The following is a 27424-nucleotide window of genomic DNA, read 5'->3' on the forward strand; positions in this document are numbered from 1 at the left end:
GATTTACTAATTTAAAACAAGATATATATGAAGATGGACATAAATATGAAGATGAGGCAAATATATATATATATATATATATATATATATATATATATATATTCCATATACACTTCAAAATTGAGTATTATCTATACTCCATCAATGTGAGAGTTTTTTTTGTTAAAATCAAATTATTTTTCACCTATAATATTTTAATAGTAGAGATTCTATTACTTTTTTCTCTTCCATAAAAATACAGATAATAGAGAAAAAAATATACGGTATTTTTAAAAAACAAAGGTTTTATTTATTTTATTTTTTATTAAACAACTCATTATAAAAATAATTGAGTTTAACTCTCATTGAAGAAGCTTGCAACTATGTATCAAATTCTTAACCAATCAAGTTTTACTTGAAGTTGCCTATGAAAGATAATTAATGAACATCGTATTGATACATGAGAAACACTAAATTAGTTCCAATAGACGTTTTCCTAAATGCTCTCAAGAGAAAAACAAATAAATAAAAGATTTAATTAAATTTTAAATTTGTCATAACTTTGATTGCTTTTAATTAAGTTATCATCAAATTATTTCTTTATTAAATTTTATATTCCCATATGCGAAGTTAAAAAAAATGTTACATAGTTAATAAAAAAAATAAACAACATATAAAATAAAAAATATAAATTTTTTTAGTATTCAATAAATAAAAAAAATTTGATTAACTTAATTTTTTTTATTAATTAAAGTTAATTTATGAACCAATTTTAAAAGTAAAAAAAAATAGAAATGCTGCCAAATTAAATAAAGGCAACAATAATATCAATCCATTTAAACTCGAAAACCGAATGCAATCCATTACTCTTGAGAAACGCAGAAAAAGCGAAGAAGGTTGAAGGAAGCATATTCATTCATGCAAGTTCAGAGTTGAAAATTGAAGAAAGATATGAGTGGTGCTGCATTCCTCTACGGTTCGCTTATTCATCCACCATCACCTTTGATTCAACAACAACGCTATCATTATTTATCACCACCAATCCCAATTCGACCCCTATGCATATCCCCTCTCACCACCGCAGTTGTTTCCACCACCTCCGTTCTCCAACGCGATTCTGCAGTTGAACTCGCGTCCTCGTCGCCGTCGATCGACTCAAACGACGCCGTTTCGCCGCAGAATGAAACGGTTGAGCTGGAGACGGAGCGCCACACCGACGAAACAGTTCCGCCCCCACTCTCGTCCGAGTATAAAGAAACGAGACTTCGAAAGAAGAAAGAAGACGACGTCGTTTCGGATAACCGCTTTAAGCTCCGCAACGGAAGAGAAGTCTCTACTCGCTATTCGCTTTTTTTTTTTTTTTTTTTTTTTTTATAATTTTCTTATGTTTGTCTGGTTGTTTCGCTTTCTTAATTCTATTGTATGATTACTTGGAGTTTTCAGGTTTTTGAGGAAAAAGCGTATCTCGTAGGCGTTGAACGCAAGAATGTTGTTCAGGATTTTGGAATCGAAGAGTCTCTGAGCGAATTGGCGCAGTTAGCTGACACTGCTGGATTATTGGTTGTTGGCTCTACTTACCAAAAGTGAGAAACCACTTTTAGTTTTCTTAAACATGATTTTGCAATTACTCCAGCTTCAATTTACTCAAAAAATAGAGTTATTATGTTGCTGTTAAATCTATTTATTGTCTCTATCACTTTTTTTTTTTTGTGGTGGAAATTTGGGATCATATAGATGTACTGAAGAAGTATAATGCCTGATTTTGAGTTTCACTATTCTCTTGTTCTTCTGTTATGCAGTTGAACAGCACATCTTGTTTAGGCTTTATGATGTTGCTATATTTCATTGAATACTTTTTCATTCTTCTCTGGATGTTATTAGATGAATACTTTTTCATTCTTCTCTGGATGTTATTAGAATCAACAATGTATATCCATGTTTGCATACGATGCTTTATGTGTAAGTGTAATCCCCCCTTTGTGAAGTTCTTTTCATTTCAAATAATCCCGAGAATCAACCCACTTCTCACATCATTGATGGGGACTAAAAGACCATGGCTGCTACTGATTAATGTAAAGCATTTTTCTCAGATTTCTCCCTTATGTCCTTTTCGGATCAAGGTGAGGAAATCGCAGGCGGTAAGGATGCAGCGAAAATCAAAGAATATTTGAAAAAGGAAGAAATAAAATATTGAAAAGCACAAAAAATGAGATATGTTTTACGCGTTAAACTTTCTTCGCATTGATTAAGAGAATTGCGAAGAAACTTATAATCAATTATGTTTTAAACATAATCGATTATGTGTAAATATTAAAGCTTTTCTTGTGCTGAATCTAAACACAGTGAGGTGAGGTGCCAATCTTTATATAATAATCGAGATAGTATATGACATAATTTTGATATTGAATATAATTTATAATTGATTATTTGTGAAAACATTTTAATTTTCATTAAATATATTTTTCACCAATAATTGTTTCATATAATTACGGATACTAACTTGTATCAAATAATAGAAGATTATTTTATAAGAGGATACCTGATTTGTAATGGGATAGAATTTTAACTTGAGGTGAGGGATAAATGTTTAAACATTTATTGACATTTAATCATATTGCATTTTTAGTATTAGGGCTCTTTGGTCATTTTCCAAATTGATCATATTGCATTTTTTTTTTTAATTTTATCACATTAATTAAATCACTTAAAAACTTTCCACTCATTTCTTTTCATTTTTCCACTCTTTTCTCCTCAATTAAATATACTCTCACTTTCTTCTTTTTCTCTTCATTTCTTTTCTTTTCCACTCTCTTCTAATCCAAACGACAATAGTTCATTAAGAGCAGAGGGCAACTTGGTGCTGTAAAGTTCCCTTTTCATTTTTCCACTCTTTTCTCCTCAATTAAATATACTCTCACTTTCTTCTTTTTCTCTTCATTTCTTTTCTTTTCCACTCTCTTCTAATCCAAACGACAATAGTTCATTAAGAGCAGAGGGCAACTTGGTGCTGTAAAGTTCCCGCCATGGCAGGGGTCCAACAGGGAAGAGTTGGACCTATTAAGGACTATGGCAGGACAATATTGTTTGTGTCCTATAAACCAGCAGTTCTATATTCGTCTTGAGAAATTTTAATTGCTAAAGTATATTTATGTTGCTTTCTTTTCTTTTGGGAAAAAAATATTATTTGTTCACTCAATTTCTGAATTAGTGCAGGCTTGCATCTCCAAACCCTAGGACATACATTGGCTCTGGCAAGGTTTCTGAAATTAAGAGCGCAATTCATGCACTGGGTGTTGAAACTGTGATCTTTGATGATGAACTGTCAGCTGGGTAAGGTCCCCTTTTCCTTTTGTTTAACATTTATCTTTGTTATCTTTGGTGGATTTTGAAAATCCGAACAAGGCGAACCTCCCACTTTCATCCTTTCTATTCCCCTGCATTCTTGTTCGATTATTTTCCCTCTGTACTACTTCGCTTGACTCCCAAACTTACCTTGAGTGTTGTCTAGCTAATCTTTTTAATGACTTTGTACTGATTTTTAACTACTGTCAATTACATTGGCCCTTAATTTCCAATACGCATACAAATCATTTAACTTTGCTAACGTCTAGAGCATGACTCTTAATCTATGCAATGAAAAAATAATAAATCTTACTCTGCATTAGAAACTTGGACAATACGCGGAGTTCCCTAGGCATTGAGGCCTTGATTACATAAGAGAACCTATAACAGAGAAATTTAATGCAATTGTTCATGAATGTGGTAATTTCCAAGAAGAGAGATAATTGCATATGTTTAAATAGACCTATTTTCTACAAGATTATGTAGAATCTTGATATTATAGGGCTTGAGACTTCTACAACTAAAATCATGAGGGAAATTTGGAGATTAAGTAAAAGGGCTCTATCTATCACTTACAACTGAATCCCAACTAGAAGTTTACAACCCATAGCTTGAAAATCAAAATACTGATTTGTGAACATGAGTAGTAGGATGTTTCAAATGTTAAGAGCAGCCCAGAAATCAAAACCAGGTCCATAAATCTGTGATATTTTAATCTTGAAGCTTATGATTTCTTGTTAGTAATGTATACTGCTTGCTTATATGCACATAGATAATTGTTATAATTGTGTTCTTTCACTTTTTGTTTTCCTGATTGTCAGACTACTGTTCCAAGATTTATTATTTTTTTTATAGTCAAGTTGCTGCATAAGAAATGATACCCTGGATCTCACATAAAATTTCTGGCCTCTGCCAATTCTAGGCAATTGCGCAACTTGGAAAAGATTTTTGGTGGAGATGTGAGAGTTTGCGATCGAACTGCTCTCATCCTTGATATATTTAATCAACGAGCAGCAACACATGAAGCATCTTTACAGGCAATTTTAAATTAGAAAGAAGTTTCACCAGTATCCTTTGTTTTTATTAGGGTTTTAGTACCCGATCAACTCAGTTGAAATATAAATGCAACAAGGACTTTTACGTGAGTTTTATGTTTTCATTACCATTTATCCCAACCTTTAATTTTAACCATTACATGATCACTAGATAAAAAAATTGTTTATTGATAGTTTACTCCAATAATTACGTGATAAATGTCTTTTTAAGTATTATATATGAAAAATATTTAATATCATCAATTCATTATTAAGACGATGATGTGTAAAAGTCTTAATGAAAAATAATGTATTGTATTTATATTTCAATAAAGTGAGAAAATTTCCAGGTCTTTGCAGCTAATTATTGTAGAGAGTACTGTACTCTCATAAAGCAAAAAAAAAAAAAAATCATTGAAAGCACCGAATTAAATGTGCTTTTTTCTATTCATGTTATGACCAGAACTTGCTTGGGCAAGGAGGAGAATTTTCAATCCTTTGTCTTATTATTCTACGGTCTTTCGAATTCTAGGTTTCGTTAGCTCAAATGGAATACCAACTACCTCGTCTAACAAAAATGTGGACTCATCTTGAACGTCAAGCAGGAGGAAAGGTGAAGGGAATGGGTGAAAAGCAAATAGAAGTGGATAAACGTATTCTGCGTAATCAAGTAAGCAGACAGTTTTTTATAATCGTCAAATTTATCAAGTTTTGTATAAAAGTCTGCTATATGACTGAATTGACGTGCTGTGTACTGGTGTAATACTGGCAAATAGACACATTGTATATTTCTGAGTAGTAACATACCGGTCACATCGACTATGTATTTCTCTTAAAGTTCTCTATTTTTTCTGTTATACCCATGGAATCTTAGTTTTTCTAAGAAATTTCTGATGCCTGGGTTTTGGCAGATTGGTATTCTAAAAAAAGAACTAGAATCTGTTAGGAAACATCGAAAGCAGTACCGTAACAGGCGTTTCTCAGTTCCTGTGCCAGTGGTATCTCTGGTTAGTTATTTTCAATTATCTTGAGGTCATTTACTTTTTGGGCGACCTTTGCAGCTCGCACATCATGGCCATGAATGCCAAATAAATAATTTGATAATGCTTTTGACAACGTTGTAGGTTGGTTACACAAATGCTGGTAAGAGTACACTTTTGAATCAACTAACTGGAGCAGATGTTCTTGCTGAGGATAAATTATTTGCAACTTTAGATCCAACTACGAGGAGGGTTCAGGTAAGACAAAACATGCCAGGAGAATTTCCCATCTTTTTTTCTACAAACTATTTACTATTGTGTATACTTTTTATTTGTGATGAGATTTAGGTGCCACCTTCAACCCTTTTATTACTACATAAAGAACTAGCCAAGCGCTTATAATTGTCATTCACCTGGACAGCATAGCCATTTCCTCTGTTTACAGTGTATAATGGCTGTGGGATGACTAAGATTCATTTTTTCTTTTATTTCTTTTTATCTAAAAGTTAATGAAAGTATTTTTCTCCTCTAAAGTGAGGATACTTGTAAAGTAGGAAAGTGAAGGCCCATTCACAATTAATTTAAATTAAAGTATTTTATTAATTACCCACATTCTCTGGTTATATTACAACTCTGCCTACTTTTAGTCGAACTATTTATTGTAGGAAAATAAGTCTTGTGCGGTTAGAAATGGTTATTTTAACATACTCTGGGTTGTTCATTTGCTTTCATCAGATGAAGAATGGAAAGGAGTTTCTCCTGACAGACACTGTCGGTTTTATTCAGAAGTTACCTACTACTCTAGTAAGAAAGATAACTCTCCTACAAATAATTTTTTTCTTGATGTTTTTTATACAACAAATATGCTTTTGATATTTTTATAATTTTTCAGAGCACGATTTACTATCAACTTAACACGTTGGTCTATAAGTTAGGCCTAAATTATTAAGTTACCAAAAACTCTTTTTCTGCTTTCTGTAGGTTGCTGCCTTCAGAGCTACCCTGGAGGAGATATCGGAGTCATCACTGATGGTGCATGTGGTTGATATAAGGTATGCAGAAATTAAACTACTGTGAGAGACTTAATTTTTAGAGAAAAGGAACTCAGTAAAACCAGTGGTGGCAACCTGCGCAGTATTTCGTTAAGTATTTTTTTTATTGCAGTCATCCTCTGGCTGAGCAACAGATAAATGCAGTCGACAAAGTCTTGTCAGAACTAGATGTATCATCAATTCCAAAATTGATGGTCTGGAACAAGGTATTGTCGATCATTTTTGTTGCTTTCCCGTCTGAAAATCGTTTATTGAGTTTGTCTATCTCCTTCTATCTTTTCTTGTTTTGTGAAGATATTGTGGTATTCCTTGGACCTCGACCTCCGCCGTCCATCCAATTTATTGCTTGGTTAGGAATTTAGTTACATTTTTTAAGGACGTTAGCCTATTCTAAATTTACTTCATTGCAATTTAACCTTTTAAGTTACATGAATGATTTCTTTTTTGTGTTTCTTTGTCAATGTATTTTTTCTTTTAATATAAAGAAATGGTTGTCCTTGTAACTGTAAATTATTTCCGTTTCCAACAGAATATTAAAATTTGAAATTGTTCCAAAACATCCATACAAATCGGGTTGTAAGTGACTTAAGTTACGTCGAAGACTAGCCTGAAAATTTAAACAATCGAAAGTGGAGGGATGAACTAACATTTATTGAAATTGTTATCATTATGAAATCATTTGTGTTCTTTTAGTCAATGTTTTAAGCTTTTTGGGATAGTTGACTTCTAATATGGTATCAAATCCTGTATGACTCGTGTGGACGTGGAGTTTGTCATTGCTACCCTGATTCTAAAAGTAAAAAGAGTTGAATTTGAACAAAAGGTAGATGGATCAATGCAATGTCCATACTTCTGCATTGAACAACTTAAGATTTTTAGGATAGTTGACTCATTATTAAAACCAGAGGGAATGTGTCTTAAAATTAGATTTTTTTAACCTTTTAATTGATGTCGTGTCTTTTTCTAATCTAAAAGTAAAAAGAGTTGAATTTGAACAAAAGGTAGATGGATCAATGCAATGTCCATACTTCTGCATTGAACAACTTAAGATTTTTAGGATAGTTGACTCATTATTAAAACCAGAGGGAATGTGTCTTAAATTAGATTTTTTTTAACCTTTTAATTGATGTCGTGTCTTTTTCTAATCTTAGACTTTCGTTTTTCCTTTCATTTGGAGTTTTTTTTTTTTTTTTAATTGATATCTTATCTTCTTTTTTATTAGCATTGGAATGTAAGTCATACATAACTAGAATGGGTTGAATATCCATGATTTAATGATTTGCTTTCAGTTCAAAATTGGCTGTCTTTCTTTAAATTTTGCTCAATTCACTTCAATGAAATTCTTCTTGTAATGTGTTATTTAAGAGGATGCGGTCATATTTATCCTTCATCAACAAGCTTAACTGTGCACCCAAAATTGAATATAGTACAACATGAACTCTAGGTTAATCATTCTGGTGCATCTGACTTCTTGTTGCAGGTTGATAAAGTTAGCGATCCCCATAAACTCAGGCTAGACGCTGAAAAAAGAGATGATGTTGTATGCATATCTGCTATAAGTGGTGATGGTTTACAAGAATTTTGTAATGCAGTTCAAGACAGGCTAAAGGTAAAAAGTTGAAAACAATCTGAATATAATTACCATTTTAGTATTTGATACCATGAAATCAATTTGTTTGAACTTTGAACTACTTACATTTGCTAATAAAAAATCTATTCATTGACAGGATTCCATGGTTTGGGTGGAAGCTTTGGTCCCATTTGAAAATGGGGACCTTCTCAGTACCATACACCAGGTTGGAATGGTTGAGAAAATTGTAAGTAATTTATACCTTTGCCCATTAACCAATTATGGAATTGGATTTGCCTTTCCGTTTTAAGCTGGCAGATTTTACATTGTTCATCATATGATGGTTTTCCTGCTTGTTTGTTATAGTTGTACTTCCTTATGTTTTATCTTTAATTTTGTATAGGAATATACTGAGCAAGGAACATATATCAAGGCACACGTGCCCCTCCGTTTTGCGAGAATGCTCACACCCATGAGGCAACTGTGCGTATCGCGACCTTAACTTTCTTTAATATATCTAGTTTTGCAGCATAACATGTACATATGTATGTAATTATTGAAATCTTATTCAAAAGAATGCGATGGCAATGCAAAATTTATTTACAACTAGATTTAATAGTCATGCATATCCAATCCAGATTTGTATTCGTTCATGCTATTTGGTTATTTAACAGGGCTAAGTAAAATTGAAATACACGTTACCCTACAAATTTATAACTAACTACTCACAGCGAGTCTTTACTTGATAAAAATGCATCTTTCACTCGTTTACGTGATCATATCATGTTACCCTACAAGCATCAGAGAATTCAAATCCACTTGATTCTTTGTTTTAATTTTAAATATTATTTAATTATTAAGTCGTTGTACTCCGTAAATTCTCAAGGCATTATTGCACCAACATGAATGACCAATAACTTATCCTAAGGGTCTTTTTATGTTGACCTCTACAACCATGGTCGCGGTCGCACTGTTAAGTAGTTTGGGACGAGTGAACAGGTTATTGGAAAGAGAAATTTTTCTAAAGATTTTCAAATTTTGGCAGTGATGTAATGTAAGTGTCGTGTGAAAACAAACTATGCAGTTTCTTAGAATTCAAAGAAGAAAACGAGAACGTATGAGATATTCAGTTAAGCAATGCGCGTATGAAGTCATAACAGATTGGGTTAAAGAATCATATTCCTCTTCTTTTCTTGTATACGAACGACAAGTAGAAGAAAAAGAGAAAAAACCGAACACAGCAATTATCTGAACTTAACGCGGTGCCGTGAAGACAGATGTTTTCATGTTTCAGTTTTTCAACACACACAAGGACCTTTTCATATCATCTCAATGCAACACCAAGATGAGACACTCTGATTCTTCTTCACCTTTTAATAAACAAGCATAATCTAATTCCCTTATTTCAATTTGATCCAATATTATTATATGTTTTACTACTTTGTTCTTTGAGATTCTTTTTTTATATTTTATTTTACAGTATTGAAGACATTTTTTTTGTATGGTAGATAATTAATTTAATTTAAAAATAATTAAATTTAAATAAACAAGGTAAAGTAATAAAATAATTATTTTAATTTTGAAATAGTTAAATTTAGTTTAACGGATAAAATTAGTAAAGTAATTGTTTTAATTTAAAAAGTTATAACATTAAAAAAAATTGTTAAATTTAAATTAACGGTGATAAGTTAATTATTTTATAAACTAAAATAATTATTAAAGGATAAAATTGAAGAAAAAAGTCGTGTAAACCAAAAGAAAAAACTTCCTTATACAATGATGATATAGATGTTGATTTTAAAACAATGAGTTATATTTAAATTCATTTTTTAATAGGGAATTAGAGTTTATCTTAAAGAGCTTTATTAGGTGATTCGATTGTTATTTAGTTAAAATTAATTTCTTACAAATTTAACTAATGTAAAAAAATAACACTGATAGTTAGAAAATATTTTTCATTTAAGGTTTTTCTGTAATAAAGTTGTAATAAATTATTTTTTAGCTGATAATGTATGTTTGATAAACTTTTCCTAACTATATCTTGACCGAAAGTCCTAATTCAGTTTTTTCGTATTTTACGGTCGATTTTAAGTAAAATTTGTAAAAATGAGTTCGTTTAATTTTTTTTTATAAAATGGAGTCAAATCGTTAAGGTAGAGGACAACATTAAAATGAAGTCGTCCTCCACTCAATTTTTCTTTTTTTTTTCTTCAAAAAGTAAAATCGTACTTTGAAAGGTCAGTTTTTATTTATATAAAAGAAAAATCGTCCTCGTACATGACGACTTCACTCTTCTTTATTTTTTCACATTGAAGTTTTAAATTTTTATTTTACGTTTCTCTTAAATGCAAAATTTAAGTTGTCTAGACAGCAATTTTCTTTAAATGCAAATTAAAGTTATCTTGGCTTTCTTTGATTTGTATTTAATATACATTAAAACCAGTTTCGTTGTCAAAGATTTTCATTTAATGTTTATTATGTTTTCTATAAATATCATAAATAAAAAGTTGAATGTCATTAAATATGCACCGTTAAAGTAAAATAAAAATTTAAAACTTCAACTTTAAAATTAAAAAAAGAAAAACTGAGAAGTGAAATAATGTCATGTAAGAGAGGACAACTTCACTTTTCATATAAATAAAAAGCAGCTTTCCTCATTTGACTTTATTTTGAAAAAAAATAAATTTAACGAACTTATTTCTATAAATTTTACTTAAAATCAATCCCAAAATACAAAATGCCGAATTCTGCACTGTTTTGATTTGGTCCAGGAGCAGATAATACCAGAACCACTGTCAAAACTGAACAATGCATCATCAGAAGCACTGCAATCTCACAGCAATATATGCATTGTTGAAACAGTCAAAGGCTTGGTTTCCCACATCACATGATTTGGTAAAAAGATTGGGTGGTTCGAATTTTGAGTACTATATATGTCACACTAGCCAACCCAATAGAACACACACAATCACCAAAATTAGCAAGCTCTCAAATTTAGTTCCTATACCTGTCACCATGACTTTCATCAAACTCACTCTTCTTGCAATACTAATAGCTTTTTTCTCTGTTAAACTCTCCTGTGCTCACCCTGGTTTTCGTTTCGGCTGGGGTGGTCACCATGGAGGGATATCTTTTGGCCTTTCACCTCAATTCTATCAGTTTTCTTGCCCCCAAGCTAACGACATTGTCATGTCAGTGTTGGAGAAGGCCATTGCAAAAGACATGAGAATGCCTGCTTCTCTACTTAGACTTCACTTTCATGATTGCTTTGTGCAGGTAAGCTTATATTGCATTTGTCGTAATGAGATCTCGGACACACAAATCGATAACTTTTTCTTACGACATGAGACCATAAAATTATTTAAAAGATGTCGTCTCGACAAAGTTGTCAAAATATTGTCCATAAACAAAATGAGAAAATTCTTACGGTTAATCTTTTGTTTTCGATGGCAGGGATGCGATGCATCAATTTTGTTGGATGATAGCAGAACAATTGTCAGCGAAAAAAATGCTGGACCTAACAAGAACTCTGTCCGAGGTTTTGAAGTGATTGATGAAATGAAGTCTAGGTTGGAAGAAGCATGTCCTCAGACTGTGTCCTGTGCAGACATTCTTGCCCTTGCTGCTAGGGGCTCCACTGTTCTTGTAAGTGAACACACTTCACTCATACTGAGCCAACTCAGAATATATTATGAACATTCTTATACATGAGAAATATGTGAGATTCTGAAACTTGTTTGATTCTTTAACACAGAGTGGAGGACCTAACTGGGAACTCCCATTAGGGAGACGAGACTCAAAAACTGCAAGCCTGAGCGGGTCAAACAAAAATATTCCTCCACCAAACGCCACCATTGAAACTCTGATAACATTCTTTAAACGTCAAGGCCTTGATGAAGTAGACCTTGTTGCCCTCTCAGGTGGAACTTCAACTTCTCATTCATGCTATGCATTTTATGATACATCGATATTTTAATTTGGATCATGTATCGGTCTGACAAATATTTATATCCAATACTTTTCATATCGACATATCATATACGTGTGTGTCTGCGTCTGCGTCTGATAGTAGATGTTTCATATTTTAACACTTGATTCTAACGTAGGTGCACATACCATTGGGGTGGCAAGATGTGCCACATTCAAGCAGAGACTATACAACCAAAAGGGAAACAACGAACCAGATGAGAATCTAGAAAAGTCCTTTTACTTTGATTTGAAGACAATGTGCCCAAAATCTGGAGGAGACAACTTCATTTCTCCTTTGGACTTTGGCTCTCCAAGATTGTTTGATAATACATATTTCAAACTCATTCTTAGGGGGAAAGGACTTCTTAACTCAGATCAAGTGCTTCTTGTGGGAAATGTTAAGGAAACTCGTAAATTGGTCAAGAAATATGCAGAAGATGAGAGTCTCTTCTTCGAGCAATTTTCCACGTCCATGATCAAGATGGCCAACCTTCGTCCTCTCACTGGATTCAATGGTCAAGTTAGGAAAAACTGTCGCAGAGTTAATTAACTAAGTTCCATATTTATAGTTATGTTTATGTGAATCGTTAATAAGTGTTATAGTGTTACCTTCTGAAAAAAAAAAAGAGAAAGAATTTGAAAATGCTTGATGTTTGGTAGTTATTAGTTACTTAAGAGGGTTTTAGTGTGTTGCTCCTAAGTTAATAATAGTGATGAAAGTTATTGTCCTATGAAAGGATTGTGTGCAAATATTAATTTAAGGAATTTGAACCCTCTGAAACAATATAATAATGGAGAAAACAAAAAAAAAAAGAATAAAACTGTAATTGCCTTGTTTTAAAAGAATAAAATCCAGTTTTAAGAATTATATTTGATATATTGTCTATAGATATTAAATAACCACATAATTATGTACTTTTGGGGTGGAATAATGAAAAAAAATCTTAAATATTCAAATGGAAAAAATTATTAAATTTGACTTAAATTAGGGTCTTGAAATAAAGTGCTTATATTTATCTAAAATATTAAGCATGTGCCTGACGAGCTATTTTCTCATGAAAGTGAAAATATTAACAAGAATTTAAATATTCAAATAAAAAGTAGTTCGATAGTAAACATATTTAATAATGAGATGACTAAATAAATTGTATCATATATATGCTTTTACATATCAAAATATGTTTCATAAATATTATTGATGAAAGATAATTAAAACACTGTAAAATTTATCAAAATGAACAATAAATTTTAAAAATAGACTAATATGTTTTTTCAATACTAACATAATAGATTCCATTATATGTTTTTTATCACTAGTTTACTTTTTAAAAATCTATTTAATCATTTTTAACCACTTCTTAACAAATAGTGATAATTTTTTAATGAAAAAGTTCTCTCTAATTAACATTTTAAAACACTAACTTATTATGTTCAGACAAGATGAAATAAAAAAAATAAAAAAATCTTAGTACATAAAACATCTTCTATTCTAAAATAGTCATTTTTATTTTTAAATAATATTCCTTTTAATTTTTCAATATAGTTCATTAAAAATAGCACGCATTAAAACCACAAAAAAGTTGTTAAAATGATAAAATAATTTAATATTAATCAAATTAATTTACTAATAGTGATGATACATGTGTATATATACTTTATTTATTTTTCTGTCACATTGTAATATATATATATATATATATATATATATATATATATATATATATATATATATATATATATATATATATATTTTAAAATTAGTATTTGAGGTGTTGTTGTTTCATTCTTTCTTAACATTAAAACCAGAAAGACTATTACTATTACTTTAGAAGGTGAAAAACTAAAACGAGTTTTTTTTTTTTTCCTTTATGGTTAAGATTTAAAATTCGGTGACATTTTCATTAAGCTCTGAATCTCACTGGATCAAATTCCAAATCTGAATCAAAGATGAGAAATAGGTAGCAGAGAAAAGCGAAGCTTATAGTGTAATGGTAAGTGTAGAAGAGTTAGGGAAGAAGAAACAATGGTGAAGCATTCGCAAGCGTTGATGGAAATGCGCAGCAAGAAATGCGCGCTAACACTCCTCGCACTCTTCGCTCTCTCCACTCTCACTATCCTCTTCATCCGAACCTCTCCTGATTCCTGCAACACCGCGCTTCTTCAGCTGGAAACTTCTCAGACTCTGACCGAATCCTCACCGGAACAGAACTCTGATCCTCTCCAATTCATGAAGTCGAAGCTCGTTCTCATGGTTTCGCACGAACTCTCTCTCTCCGGCGGACCTCTCTTGCTCATGGAACTAGCGTTTCTGCTGCGCGCCGCCAGATCCGACGTCGTTTGGATCACCTTTCAGAAACCGCCGCAAACCGACGATGTCGTCTATGCTCTAGAGAACAAAATGCTCGATAGAGGAGTGCAGGTACTGTACTTTTCAAGCAACAAAACTTATTAGTTAGTTTTTTTTTTTTTTACAAATAGTATTGTAATTTGATGTAATATTCAATTTATACCTCTATTACGCCAATTTGATCGAATTAAAACGATAATTAGAAGACGTTAACGAGTTTTGCTTGTTGGCTATAGCTTCAGATATCGTTAGTTATTGTGCTGATAGTATTTAATGCAAATATTTATTGTTCAGTTAATTAAGTCAAGTTCTAGTTCTAATTAGACAACACTAGAAATACAGTGAAATTTTATTTGTACAACCAAAATAAAAAAGGAAAAAAAAAGAGAGTGGAGAAATTATATGTTTTGGAATCACGGTTGTCTCAATCTTCACGTCATAACTAATCCAATTTTGGTAATTCTGTATTGTAATTTTAAAAATTTCACCATGTGTCGTACATGAAGAATAGTTGAGAGCATGAGCCTAAGTAGTATGACACTAAGTACTATTTTTTCGCAGCAACAACATTTACAAAATATATAAGAATTTACACCTAAGTTTTTTTTTTTTTTTTGTTGCGAGAAGTGTTTTTGTGTGCATAGTGACTGGTGACTGGTGACAGGTGCTGGATGGAAAAGATGAGAAGGGCGTCGACGTAGCATGTAAGGCTGACATGGTGATTTTGAATACTGCTGTGGCTGGGAAGTGGCTTGATTCTGTTCTAAAAGAGAAAGTTTCGGAGGTTCTTCCAAAGGTTTTGTGGTGGATTCATGAAATGCGAGGGCATTATTTCAAACGGGAGTATGTTAAGCACCTCCCTTTTGTTGCAGGTGCCATGATCGATTCTTATACAACTGCTGAATACTGGAAGAATAGGACTAGGGAGAAATTAGGGTATGTTTACAACTTTGTTAGTGGTTCATGTGTCGACTATGTTACTTTCTATTTTATATGTTGTTAACTTGGTCCAATGTTGTAGGATTAAAATGCCAGAGACCTATGTTGTGCATCTTGGAAATAGCAAGGACCTTATGGAGGTTGCGGAAGATAGTGTGGCCAAGAGGGTTCTTCGAGAACATGTTCGAGAATCTCTGGGAGTGAGGAATGATGACCTACTTTTTGCCATCATAAATAGTATGATCCTACTCTGGTTCAAATTCATTTACATGCTTTTTTTACTGTAATTTTGCTTCAATTATTTAAAAAAGATGTGGAAGCTAAGCTACTTTATGGAGCTTCGAACTTCTGCACATTTAAACTTTGCTCATGCTTAGCTGAACATCGTGATAGTTTCTTGGCATTTATAAGTAAGAGCTCTAAAATTAGTAATTTTCTTCATCTCCAGAATTGTGTTTCTGATATTTTTCATTTGTCATTTGCCTTTAGCTGTATTTGTATCGGATTGATCCATTATATTTTCACGTCGAACTCAGTTTTTCTCATTGCTGCATGGATTAAGATAGCTAACCACAGTCATAAGTGTTTCCTACGGGTACATGTATGTGAAGTAAGAGAGAGTGGCATTAGAAATATAAGAATGTAGTAGGGGGTAACAAAGGAGATTGAGGTGATTCCACTTGTTCTTTTTTTTATTACAAAATATATTACAAATTAATCCTCCCCTTTGTTTTATACCCTTCCATTCATTTTGGCGTTTATTTTACCATTATATAATTTGAGCTTCAGGATGATATAATTGCAGGTGTTTCACGTGGTAAAGGGCAGGACTTATTTCTTCGGGCCTTTTATGAAAGTTTGCTGCTCATCAAGGAGAAGAAACTGCAAGTGCCATCTTTGCATGCTGTAGTTGTAGGGAGTGATATGAATGCCCACACAAAGCTTGAAACAGAATTGCGTCAGTTTGTCATGGAGAAAAATATCCAGGACCGTGTTCACTTTGTTAACAAAACACTGGCAGTGGCTCCTTACCTGGCTTCTATTGATGTTCTTGTTCAGAATTCTCAGGTATCTTTTAATATACCCTGTTATGTTGTTTTGTATGAAACAGAATTTGTTTTCACTCTATTGTTTTTGCTAAGTGGGAGTTGCTTCCTGAACCGATAATTGTTCTATACTTAGCAAGATTCTTTTTTAAAAAGATTTATTTCCAGCTTCCATGTAAGTCTTAATGCTAAGATCAGTGATGAGGGACCTGAAGAGAGATTCTATAGGTCCTAGTCTTGTTTAAGTTTAATGCTTCACACTTCTAGAAACCAAGAATAAGTTTTGCATTGCAACTATAGTAGCTTTTTGATTTTGTCACCCAATGTCATGAAGTATTATGTTACTTCTAAATATGCCTCTCTTTATATTAGGGTAGGGGAGAATGTTTTGGGAGGATAACCATTGAAGCTATGGCATTTCGCTTGCCTGTACTTGTAAGTATAATTTGCCTTGTCAATACGTATTTCCTTTTATATATATTTTTTGGTTTTAATTCGTGTCGTATATGCCATTTTATTCGTATACCTACTGTGCTTTCTTTGCTCACTTCTCTCTTAAATATCTTTGATGTTGCTGTTTTATTGATTTCACTATTCAATGCTGCAAGTTGGCAAACTCCTCACCAAAAGAAAAATGAAGTTATTTCAAGTTTCATTGGTCGTTATACGGTCTTGTTCATACATCAAGTTACTTATTATTATTTCTTCAAATTTCACCGACCCTCTCTTTTCAACTTTCTCTTGTGATGTTTTTTCCATGGGGAGATGTTTCCAAGATTATTTAAAGAATAGCTAAGAAGTATTTTGCGGATTTTGCAAATTGTGTCAAGAGACAAAAATTCTATACAGATCTCATGCGTACTTCTATTGTTTTTCTTTCAAATTATGCATTATATTTTACACATGTTTGGCTTTGACAATTTAATTAGGGCCTGGTAAGTTCAACAATGAGATTAGAAGTCATTCTATTTTGGCACTCTGAATTTCTTAGGCATGTATATTATTATGTCATATTTTCCTTTGACAATTTTTTATCTTTAACAATAATCCCAGGGAACTGCAGCTGGGGGCACCATGGAGATTGTGGTGAATGAGACTACTGGTTTGCTGCACCCCATTGGAAAAGCAGGTGTGACACCTCTTGCAAAAAACATGATGAATTTGGCAACTCATGTTGAGAGGAGGCTGACTATGGGAAAGAAAGGATATGAGAGAGTGAAGGAAAGGTTTCTAGAGCCTCATATGGCACAGAGAATTGCATTGGTTCTGAAGGATGTGCTACGGAAGGGTAGCCACAATTAAGTCAACCAGCTTAGGCATTTTTGCTGTTCTAAAATTGTAAATTTTACAGGGTAAAGAGAATGTCATGGCAAGAGCGAATTGTATACCACTGTTCCTTATGCCATATGTAGCATATGCTGTAAGAAACTGCTCTATTTATAGGCTTTTGATACACGTCTACACATTATATTCTTTAATTTTCTATATCAATTGTTGAGATTATTTATTAGTTTCATCCTTAGCAGTCAGAAGAAGAAAAGAACTGGATCCCATTATTTTCCTAGCTTTGTAATACATCTTGTCTTGACTGGCAGTATTTTCTTTAAATAATAATTGTAATTTAGAAAAAGTTAAATATTATTTTTATAATATATTGTCAAGCTCACATAGTGTGACTATTTTTTTTTATCCAAATAATTAACACATCAAAAATATATTATAGTACTGTTGTAGTAAATTTTTATAATATAAAAGTTCAATTTATTTTTCTCTTTTACATAAAAAGCAATCTTTCAAGAATGTATCTTTGTTCCAGTAGATAAAATCTCATAAACGATCTCACTGCAACATTCTTAATTAGAATATATCTTAATTATAATATATATATATATATATATATATATATATATATATATATATATATATATATATATATATATATATATTACGAAGGAGAGGGGAATGTTCTTCCTAAACAAGTAGGAAATTTGTCTATCGTACGTAATAATCATATTGGATTAACCGTTATTCATATACGTACTTATTTAAATTATTAAAATATAAAGATTAGTTTCTCTTAATTTCAAAGCAAAAAAAATTGAATTAATTTTTCTTTAAAATTTTAGATTATATTAGTCTTTTATCGTTTAATTTTTTAATCAAATTTTATTAAATTTATTTAATATTTTAAATACATTTTTAAGTTAATATATAATTTATATAAAAAAAATTATCAAATAATATAAATAACTCAAATGTTAATTTTAAAAATTGAGAATTAAATTAATTTAAAATTTTAAAAATAAATTAATTCTAATTTTCACTTAAAATTAAGAGATAAAAACATACTTAAATCTTAAAATATATTTAATTTTTTAAGTAATTAAAAGAATTATATGAACCAAAATATTAGAGAAAAGTAATATGTATGATTTTACGTTGGTTTAATATTTGATAATATCATATTTTATTTTTTATGACTTTTTAAATATATATATATATATATATATATATATATATATATATATATAATAAATATTTAAAATAACAAATAAGTGAATATAAACATCGTTTCTGATGGGAATAAAAAGTTTCATATTCATTGAATATCTTTATATAGAAATTAAAATAAAGTAAAGATTCCATATCTATTAAAAATAAAGATGAGAGAATGAGATAAACTAATACTTGTGAATAAAGATAAAATAGTCAAATATTACTATTGGAATCAAATATAAACCATTTATATCTTAAAACATAATTTAAAACCTTATTCCACGTGAATTAGAACCAACAATTTATATTTGATGACACTCTCATGTTCATTATTAAAAAAAGGAATATTCATAAAAAAAATTCTAAAGATATACCTCTTATCCTTCAAATCCATTATTATATTCAAAACAATTTTATATTTTATTTAAAGATATTCTTATAAAGTAAATTTTGTAAACAAGTTCGTTTAATATGAAGAATGGAATAATATAAAAAAGAGCAATAACATAATAAGATAATAATTCTTTTAGTAGATAATTATTACATTAACGCCAATATAACTCCATAAGATAAAAATTCTTTTAGAATTTACTATGATTCATATTATATTAACAATAAATAAATAAATGAAGTTATTAATGTAAGATAACTAACAAGTAATGATAACTTATTTATTTGTAAAGATTCCAAATTAATTTTAGCTGATAATTGATAGCAAATGTTTTTCAAAGAACGTTACTACAATAATTAACATTTTATATTATATTATAATACATAATTATACGTAATATATACAAGCCATACATATAAAAAAAGGGTTAAATATGTTTTTAGTCCCTTAACTTTCAGTATATTTTGGAATTAGTCCATTTTGAAACTTTGGACCAATTTAGTCCTTCATCTTTCGAAATACGTGAATTTAGTCCTTTTAATCCAATTTTGTTAGGTTTATTTAATGTTTCATACACATTTTAGGATTGTATTTGAGTTGTTTATATTGTTTGACACATTTTTTATTTAATATTAAGTCAAATACTAGTATGAAACGTGCTTGAAATATCAAATAAACTTCACAAAATTTGATTAAAAGGACTAAATTCACATATTTCGAAAGATGAAGGACTAAATTGGTCCAAAGTTTCGAAATAGACTAATTCCAAAATTTACCAAAAGTTAAGGGAACAAAAATATATTTAACCCTAAACAAAATTACAAATAAAGTCAACAATATACTTTTCCAATCTTTTAAAGATTTTATAAGAAAATAATTTTTAAATAAATAAAACCAAACTTTTATGTAAAAGAAAAAAAAATCTATAACAAATGGATAAAATATTTTTTTAAGATAACTTGAATTGCAATCCATAGCAACCTATAAAATAAACTTGGGGGCCAAGATATTAGGGCTAAAGGAAGAGAAGTCGCATAAACAATATAGTTATAATTTGATAGTTCGATAAAAGAAGAAAAAAAAAAGCTATTTGAATCCTTTTTCCGATTTCAGATTTTGGTTATAGCGAGTAACACTAACAATGACCGATACTGAAGACTCGACGCGACGCCGTAATGCGGTCACGGAGTACCGTAAGAAGCTTCTTCAACATAAGGAATTGGAATCCAGGGTGCGATCAGGTTCGTTCTTTCTCAATCCAACCTTCACTCCCTTGCGATTCTGAATTGCGTTTAGAATTTGCTATGAATTTACACTATTTTTTATTCATGATGTTGTCATGCTCCGATTGATTAGGGTTTATTCATTATGAATTTTGACGTGTTTGGCTTTGAAATGCTAATTGCAGTCCGAGAGAATTTACGTGCTTCGAGAAAAGAGTTTAACAAAACAGAAGATGATTTGAAGTCTCTTCAAAGCGTTGGACAGATCATTGGCGAGGTTCTCAGGCCTCTCGACAATGAACGCTGTATTGAGTCTATCCTTTTTTTCATTTCGTATTTTGAATGATATTTCGCCATTCAACTTCTTAGTGTATTCTAATATATATTGAGATTATGAACACAAACTTATGTTTCACTTTAAATGTGAAAACCTTAGCCTATTCATTCTGGATGATAATATATAATCTATACTTAATTGCACATTTTATTCTGCACTATCATAATTTTTTTTAATTTTAGCCCTCAATTCTTTTGTGCGTTTTACCGTATTTTTTTAAATAATGCATTATACTATGTGATGACTTTATGCTTCACATGGAAAGAGCTAAAAGCACCACCCTAAAGTTTTGAAAACCTGAAGCAACTTTGTTTTGTTACAAGTTTTTTCGAATCAGTGTCGTTGTGACACCTTTTTCTTTTCCAGCAAAAAACTTTTTCTTCATGACACATTGACACACCATTAAACATTTAAAAAACATGGACGATAAAATTCTTGAAATGATGATAATTGAGTGCTAAATTCTGTAATTTGGCCTGTTGTCTAATAATCTAATTAGTTGATCGAGCTAAACTGATACACTATCTTCTATGTTTTTTGTTTGGTTGATGTGAACTTAAGCCTAGGTTGATTTTTATTTTCCTTGTACTCTATGTTATCTCAGTGATCGTTAAGGCAAGCAGTGGACCTAGGTATGTGGTCGGTTGCCGCAGTAAAGTAGATAAGGAAAAACTGACTGCTGGTACCAGAGTGGTTCTTGATATGACAACACTAACCATAATGCGAGCTCTTCCACGTGAGGTAAGGTTTTGTGGTTTATTCTTTTTTGGGTATTATTTGATATGGTGAATGTGAAGCTTGTGCTCTTTGGGCTATTTGGTTTGGTTTCCTTCTGAAAATCATCTGCTTGTCTTTTGTGCCTAATGATCCATATGGATGTGAGTTGATAGGTTGATCCGGTAGTTTACAATATGCTGCATGAGGATCCCGGTAATATCAGTTACTCCGCTGTTGGTGGTTTATCTGATCAAATAAGAGAATTGAGGGAATCAATTGAACTACCTCTGATGAACCCTGAGCTCTTCCTTAGAGTCGGAATTAAACCTCCTAAGGTGATTAGTTTTCACTGTACTACTATGTCTGTTACCTCTGTTATGTGTTTTGGCAGTACTGTCACCCAAGTTTCTATCTAAAAGTTCTTTAGTGAAAGTTTACTTTTTGATGAGCCATGATATTTAATTTTGAATCTGATAGTATCTTCTTAATTATTGTCTCCCAGGGTGTTCTCCTTTATGGGCCTCCTGGTACTGGTAAAACATTGTTAGCTAGGGCAATTGCTAGTAACATAGATGCTAACTTCTTGAAGGTCAGAATTGTTTCTTTTCTGAATTCCGTTGTGTTTCAGGTTTCCTTTAATCTTAAATATAATGTACCTTACCCTCCATACTGTTGTAGGTTGTTTCTAGTGCAATAATTGATAAGTACATTGGAGAAAGTGCCAGGTTAATTAGAGAAATGTTTGGTTATGCACGTGATCATCAGGTAGATTCTTGAATGAAGTTTCTTCCTATTTGTTCATATAATAATTGGAATGTAGTTCTTAATCTCCATTTTGTTTGTTAAGCCTTGCATTATTTTTATGGATGAGATCGATGCCATTGGTGGTCGTCGTTTCAGTGAAGGAACAAGTGCTGATCGTGAGATTCAGAGAACACTAATGGAGTTGCTTAATCAACTTGATGGGTTTGATCAACTTGGGAAGGTATATCTTTCTTCTTATCCCTATTTAGTCATTTTGGACATTCTTATTTCATTTATGTCAGATATAATTCACATAAAATGTGAAGTATAGCAACCTTGCAATTAATGTGTCTTCATTATATTGTGTGATTTTTTCTCACTAAAAATGATTGTTCTGGTGAATTCTTATGGTGGGTTGACTACAATTACAACATTGCTGTCTCAATGGATGTTGTAGGTTAAAATGATAATGGCAACAAACCGTCCCGATGTACTGGATCCTGCTCTTCTGCGTCCTGGAAGATTGGATAGAAAAATTGAGATTCCACTGCCAAATGAACAATCTAGGATGGAAATTCTGAAGATTCATGCTGCTGGGATAGCTAAGCATGGTGAAATAGATTATGAAGCCGTTGTGAAGCTTGCCGAGGTGAGTTCAGTTTGGATTAATTTTGTTGATAATTACAGAAGCATGTTTGATGTATTTTTTATTGCAAATTGCTCAGGGCTTCAATGGAGCTGATCTTCGAAATGTGTGCACGGAAGCTGGAATGGCAGCAATTCGTGCAGAACGTGATTATGTGATCCATGAAGATTTTATGAAGGTGAGTTCTTACTTTGACGAAAGCTTTTTTTCTTTCTATTTATCAGGCTCAAGGGATTAGCCCTCATCACTCACTGGACAATAACTTGACTTCTTTCTTTGGCGCGCAGGCTGTTAGAAAACTGAATGATGCAAAGAAACTTGAATCCAGTGCTCCCTACAGTGCTGACTTTGGCAAAGAGTAGAGCTATTATAAAATTCTTAGTCATGGATATCTAGGCAGTACATGAGTCAAATTCTTCGTTCAATTAGGTTTTGGATTGAATTATTTTTTGTTTTCTTTTAAGATCATGCTCTAGATTATTTATACCACTGATCTTTGAATTGGTTCGTCTCCCCATTTATTGTTGAAGATCCTTATTCAGTGAAATTCCTTTCCAATCTTGATCAATAAATCTGATTTTATGCTGTTATATACTACTACTAATTACGGCCAGCAAAAATCCAGATAGCTAAGCTCTTTTGTATAGCCATTATACTAATTTGGGGCCTTGGTCATCTGAGTGTTGCGTTGTGAACTCTACCTTCCGTGTAAACACGTGGAAAAAAAATATTTTACATATTTTCTTTATATTATGGTGACATTTTTATATATATAAATATTTTTTTGGACCTTAGTTGAAATTTTAATGCATGTAGAAAGTGGTTTGTTACGCAATATGATGTAATATGATGTACCGATATTTTAACTTGGATGATATATCTGTGTTCGACACTTATCCGTATCTGATATTTTAGGATATTGTATCGATACTTATGAGTTAAGTATCTAATTTACAAAGTCGTAGTATGGTATAAGTAAATCTTTGAATAATGATCAATCTTACCAATTTGACTATCAATTTAAAAACTAAAAATTATTGACAAGTAAAATAGTTCTAAAAAATTATAATTAATCTCTAAATTGATAATTAAAATAATTTTTATTATAAATTAATTTCTAAATTGATCACTAACATTAGTTATCAAGATTTTGACTACGAAAATAATTGGTTTCTAAATTAGTTACTAACATTAGCTACTAAAGTTTCAGCTACCAAAATAATTAGTTTATAAATTGATCTCTAATTAGGAAATTAGTCTCTAACATATTTTTGGTTACTAAAATTGGTCATTAAATTTAAGAGTTTTTTGTACTTTTATTATGACAATAATTTATATTTTTTATGTTAATAATTTTAGTACATATAGTTTTAATTTGAATTAACACAATAACAATCATATATTTATTATGTTTTTAAGAATTATCGTACACACTTTTCAATATTCATATATCGTGTATCTATCACGTATCGTATCCTATTATTTTGAAAATTAAAATAAACGTATCAACATATCGGATATACGTATTGTATCCATGCATTATAGGTTATAGGTTACTTACGTTAAAATATCAATTGATGTAAATAACTTCAAAAACTAAGTTAATGCGGTGATACTTATAATCTTCAAACCTACATTGCTAAATCCCGATTTACCAATGGACTTATATACTGATCCATATTGACAGAATGTTCTAGTGCTCGTTGGAATTGAATAGAACCCTGGACTTTTGGTTTCGGTTACATTGGATGACATAAAAAAAACATCTTTATGAGGTTATATTATGACAAGTGTAAGAAGTAAATCGTTTACATTTTACATTAGTCTTGTATAATACAAACGTGGATTCTAACTAATGTAAAAGGTTCATACAACAAGGAAACCAAATTTCTCCACCATAAAATGTGAGAGTATTGAATTGAATTTATACAGCAGTCAAGAAGCTTGAAAATTACATACATTGAAAAAACCACCTCAGAGTGAACTAAAAAAGAATCGATGTGGTACCAAACATGCATTTAATAGACTCAACCATACTTTTGCACTTTTTCACACCCATCAATACAGAATTTAAATTGCATTTCCCAGTTGGTAGTCCTTTTTATGTTGCTGTTGTTTAAGCTCTCTTGCTTAATTTGCGTTTTATCATTCTAACAATTTTGAAGAACCAGAATGCACTTACCAGCTGCAAACCCAGTGCCATAGCCTGTAACGATGGAAGGAATTAAGCAAAGGTGAGTGTAACAAAACAGAAAAAGAAAAAAAAAAAGGTTTCTCAAAACAAAAAATCCTTCACCTTTATGAGAAGTGGATAGTCAGCAGATAAAGTCACGTAAGTGAGACACGGTCCCAGCAACATCCTGGCAAAAGAAAATATGGCAGCAAACAGAATCTGTGCAATTACGTGAAACTCAGCTTCAAAACAGTTTATACTTTGTTCATTAACAAGGCATGCCCAAAATCAAAGCCAGACATGAAATATTTATCATCACTACAATTTTACTTACATCAGCAGCCAAATTAAGAGGGGTATCTCTGTAACCAAGCTCTTTCAGAAGCTCCCTCAAATGTAAAAATGGACTTGATATCTCTGTTATCCACATTGTCGCCACCATTTCTGCGGCACACTGTATACAGATATGGCAAATAACCACTAGCTAATCATGAAACAGTCATAATTACAACAACAAACAGTTTCTGAAATTGAGGTAAATGGACAATACTGACAAATTGAGAAACAACTACTTGAAAATTTTACTACCAATCAAGATGAAACCAAATATCAATACCTCATTTTTTTCTAAAAGATTATATTAAAAGGAGATAAATTTGTGCAAAACACCCTTTTATATATGAATGATTACAAGAAGAAGATTTATTTCTGTGAAACTCAAAACAAGCATTGCTTAGTGTTCAGAAACTGAGAATATACTTAACAGTGAAAACAACAATACATTCCAAAACTTTGAGAAATGATTTCAGCTTTTGATTACCTTCTGATAGAAAAGGCCTGCTCCAATTCCAACAATGCTTACCAAATGATGGACAGTGTTGTCTAGACTAACTCTCTCACCAAAGTGACAACAAGCTAGATCATAAATCAGATAAGAAAGACTCACTGCCAGAACTTGCATCTGCTCAGAACACAGTTCAAACTTTCCACTTTAGTGCCAATTCTAAACAATTAAGAACACCCAAATCCATGTAAAAATAATAGTGAGGTTTCCCTCAAAAGGGCATGTACCTGTTGGGGTGAAGATTTTGATCCCACACCACAAATTGGACACCTCCAATCTTCAATAGAGAGCCAAGCCAATGTCACTGCTAAAGTTGCATGGAGAGTGGACACAAGGCGGTTGCAGAAATCAAAAGAGCGTTTTGGGAATAGTCTTCTCACTATTACAAATGCTGATGTCCATGAAACAACTCCAACAACCACTGTTTCTGTAACATACTTTTCCATTTCTGTAAACTGCAAAATATGTGTTCACAGTTCAAGTTTCTGCAACTGCATCGTTGTTACTTAAATTGACAAAAAAAAAGTGTACTTTATGTTGAATTCAATACACACACATATGCATAAAGAGTTATATGGTTCAGATTGCAAACCTGTAACTACGATTGCGTGAAAGACATTAATTTGAGAGGACCCAAAGAAATTTGCTGTTGCATTCCTAACATAACTGCCACCAGAAATATGGATGAGGCAATGGAGTACGACCAAGTGAAGTTAGGAGTTCGGAATTACGGAAATTATTGTTCAACTACCACATTTATTATGTGTTTGCATGGACAGATAGATGAAATGAAACATGCTGCTATGAACTACAACGCATTCAAATTGATCTTTTCTGAATTTTAATGCGTTTCCACGTAATTTTCAACTCTAGGGTTAAATATGTTTTTAGTCTTTCAAGTTTCGGCGAAATTTGAAATTGGTTCCTCTTTAAAAATTTTGACCAATTTAGTCCTTCATCTTTAGAAATGTGTGAATTTAGTCTTTTAACCATAATTTGTTAAGTTTAGCTCATGTTTCAGGCGCATCTCATGATGGTATTTGAATTGTTTACTTCATTCCACTAATCTTCGTTTCAATGCTGACTCAAATATTATCATAAAACGCGTTTAAAACTTTAAATAAACTTAACAAAATTTGATTATAAATATTAAATCCACGCATTTCTAAAGATAAAAGACTAAATTGGTCAAAAATTTTAACGAGGAACTAATTCTAAATTTCACTGAAAACAAAAAATATATTTAATCTTCATCTTATTGTTCCAAGAATTATTGAGTAACTTTTTAATTAACTTAGAAACCAAGTAATTTTACTTACACTTAAATTTGAAAAACCTAAGTATAGTTCCGGCAGAAGGAAAGGGGACCATGCATACATACACATAATTGGGGTTTGGTGAGAAGTTATGGCACTGTACTCTTTTTGCTTACAGGCAAAAATTGTTAGTAAAGCATGATTTAACATGACTATAAAAATTCATACGTTATGAAAATGTTGATAATTTCATATATAATATTATTTTATTAATATATTTACACCGATATATTATCATTAATTTATTTTCATTCATATATTATATTCCTGCTTATATAT

At 31.4% G+C, this 27424-nt stretch overlaps 5 protein-coding genes across 5 annotated transcripts; 4 read left to right on the plus strand and 1 right to left on the minus strand.

The window, feature by feature from the left end:
• The first annotated feature begins 820 nt into the window (after positions 1-820).
• Positions 821-8566, plus strand: LOC114195295 (GTP-binding protein, HflX). The gene is made up of 13 exons (XM_028085715.2): positions 821-1308; positions 1423-1562; positions 3193-3309; positions 4244-4358; positions 4888-5025; positions 5267-5362; positions 5480-5593; positions 6071-6139; positions 6317-6387; positions 6500-6593; positions 7868-7996; positions 8115-8204; positions 8361-8566. Exons 1-13 carry the CDS (start codon positions 931-933, stop codon positions 8457-8459), a joined length of 1650 nt encoding a protein of 549 aa, XP_027941516.1. The 5' UTR covers positions 821-930; the 3' UTR covers positions 8460-8566.
• A 2156-nt stretch (positions 8567-10722) lies between these two features.
• Positions 10723-12725, plus strand: LOC114195296 (Peroxidase superfamily protein). Its single transcript, XM_028085716.2, has 4 exons — positions 10723-11233; positions 11411-11602; positions 11712-11877; positions 12064-12725. Exons 1-4 carry the CDS (start codon positions 10766-10768, stop codon positions 12474-12476), a joined length of 1239 nt encoding a protein of 412 aa, XP_027941517.1. The 5' UTR covers positions 10723-10765; the 3' UTR covers positions 12477-12725.
• A 1072-nt stretch (positions 12726-13797) lies between these two features.
• LOC114194555 (uncharacterized) lies at positions 13798-17774 on the plus strand. Its single transcript, XM_028084873.2, has 6 exons — positions 13798-14345; positions 14938-15209; positions 15295-15449; positions 16018-16280; positions 16631-16693; positions 17312-17774. Exons 1-6 carry the CDS (start codon positions 13950-13952, stop codon positions 17558-17560), a joined length of 1398 nt encoding a protein of 465 aa, XP_027940674.2. The 5' UTR covers positions 13798-13949; the 3' UTR covers positions 17561-17774.
• A 2378-nt stretch (positions 17775-20152) lies between these two features.
• Positions 20153-23402, plus strand: LOC114194556 (26S proteasome regulatory subunit 10B homolog A-like). The gene is made up of 10 exons (XM_028084875.1): positions 20153-20386; positions 20554-20673; positions 21310-21446; positions 21596-21757; positions 21925-22011; positions 22101-22187; positions 22270-22407; positions 22624-22815; positions 22892-22990; positions 23100-23402. Exons 1-10 carry the CDS (start codon positions 20287-20289, stop codon positions 23172-23174), a joined length of 1197 nt encoding a protein of 398 aa, XP_027940676.1. The 5' UTR covers positions 20153-20286; the 3' UTR covers positions 23175-23402.
• A 1256-nt stretch (positions 23403-24658) lies between these two features.
• LOC114195408 (uncharacterized) lies at positions 24659-26580 on the minus strand. Its single transcript, XM_028085869.2, has 6 exons — positions 26422-26580; positions 26057-26284; positions 25806-25946; positions 25320-25439; positions 25109-25204; positions 24659-25018 (listed from the first exon to the last, which is right to left on the minus strand). The coding sequence occupies exons 2-6, from the start codon at positions 26273-26275 to the stop codon at positions 24929-24931; spliced, it is 666 nt and encodes a 221-aa protein (XP_027941670.1). The 5' UTR covers positions 26276-26284; positions 26422-26580; the 3' UTR covers positions 24659-24928.
• Positions 26581-27424: the final 844 nt, after the last annotated feature.

The sequence above is a fragment of the Vigna unguiculata genome, chromosome 8 (genome assembly GCF_037176805.1).
Source record: "Vigna unguiculata cultivar grain cowpea cultivar isolate G323 ecotype 2 chromosome 8, ASM3717680v1, whole genome shotgun sequence".
In the NCBI taxonomy this organism is placed as follows: Eukaryota; Viridiplantae; Streptophyta; class Magnoliopsida; order Fabales; family Fabaceae; genus Vigna; species Vigna unguiculata.

Coding starts and splice junctions, on each gene's coding strand:
- LOC114195295 (XM_028085715.2), top strand. CDS start 931: ATGAGTGGTGCTGCATTCCTCTACGGTTCGCTTATTCATCCACCATCA. Junction 1,309..1,422: donor AGCTCCGCAACGGAAGAGAA/GTCTCTACTCGC, acceptor TGGAGTTTTCAG/GTTTTTGAGGAAAAAGCGTA. Junction 8,205..8,360: donor TTGGAATGGTTGAGAAAATT/GTAAGTAATTTA, acceptor AATTTTGTATAG/GAATATACTGAGCAAGGAAC.
- LOC114195296 (XM_028085716.2), top strand. CDS start 10,766: ATGCATCATCAGAAGCACTGCAATCTCACAGCAATATATGCATTGTTG. Junction 11,234..11,410: donor TTCATGATTGCTTTGTGCAG/GTAAGCTTATAT, acceptor TTTCGATGGCAG/GGATGCGATGCATCAATTTT. Junction 11,603..11,711: donor CTAGGGGCTCCACTGTTCTT/GTAAGTGAACAC, acceptor TCTTTAACACAG/AGTGGAGGACCTAACTGGGA.
- LOC114194555 (XM_028084873.2), top strand. CDS start 13,950: ATGGTGAAGCATTCGCAAGCGTTGATGGAAATGCGCAGCAAGAAATGC. Junction 15,450..16,017: donor ACTTTTTGCCATCATAAATA/GTATGATCCTAC, acceptor ATATAATTGCAG/GTGTTTCACGTGGTAAAGGG. Junction 16,694..17,311: donor CATTTCGCTTGCCTGTACTT/GTAAGTATAATT, acceptor CAATAATCCCAG/GGAACTGCAGCTGGGGGCAC.
- LOC114194556 (XM_028084875.1), top strand. CDS start 20,287: ATGACCGATACTGAAGACTCGACGCGACGCCGTAATGCGGTCACGGAG. Junction 22,188..22,269: donor GTTATGCACGTGATCATCAG/GTAGATTCTTGA, acceptor TTGTTTGTTAAG/CCTTGCATTATTTTTATGGA. Junction 22,991..23,099: donor TCCATGAAGATTTTATGAAG/GTGAGTTCTTAC, acceptor TTTGGCGCGCAG/GCTGTTAGAAAACTGAATGA.
- LOC114195408 (XM_028085869.2), bottom strand. CDS start 26,275: ATGGAAAAGTATGTTACAGAAACAGTGGTTGTTGGAGTTGTTTCATGG. Junction 25,440..25,805: donor CAGGCCTTTTCTATCAGAAG/GTAATCAAAAGC, acceptor ATCTGTATACAG/TGTGCCGCAGAAATGGTGGC. Junction 25,205..25,319: donor CTCTTAATTTGGCTGCTGAT/GTAAGTAAAATT, acceptor GTAATTGCACAG/ATTCTGTTTGCTGCCATATT.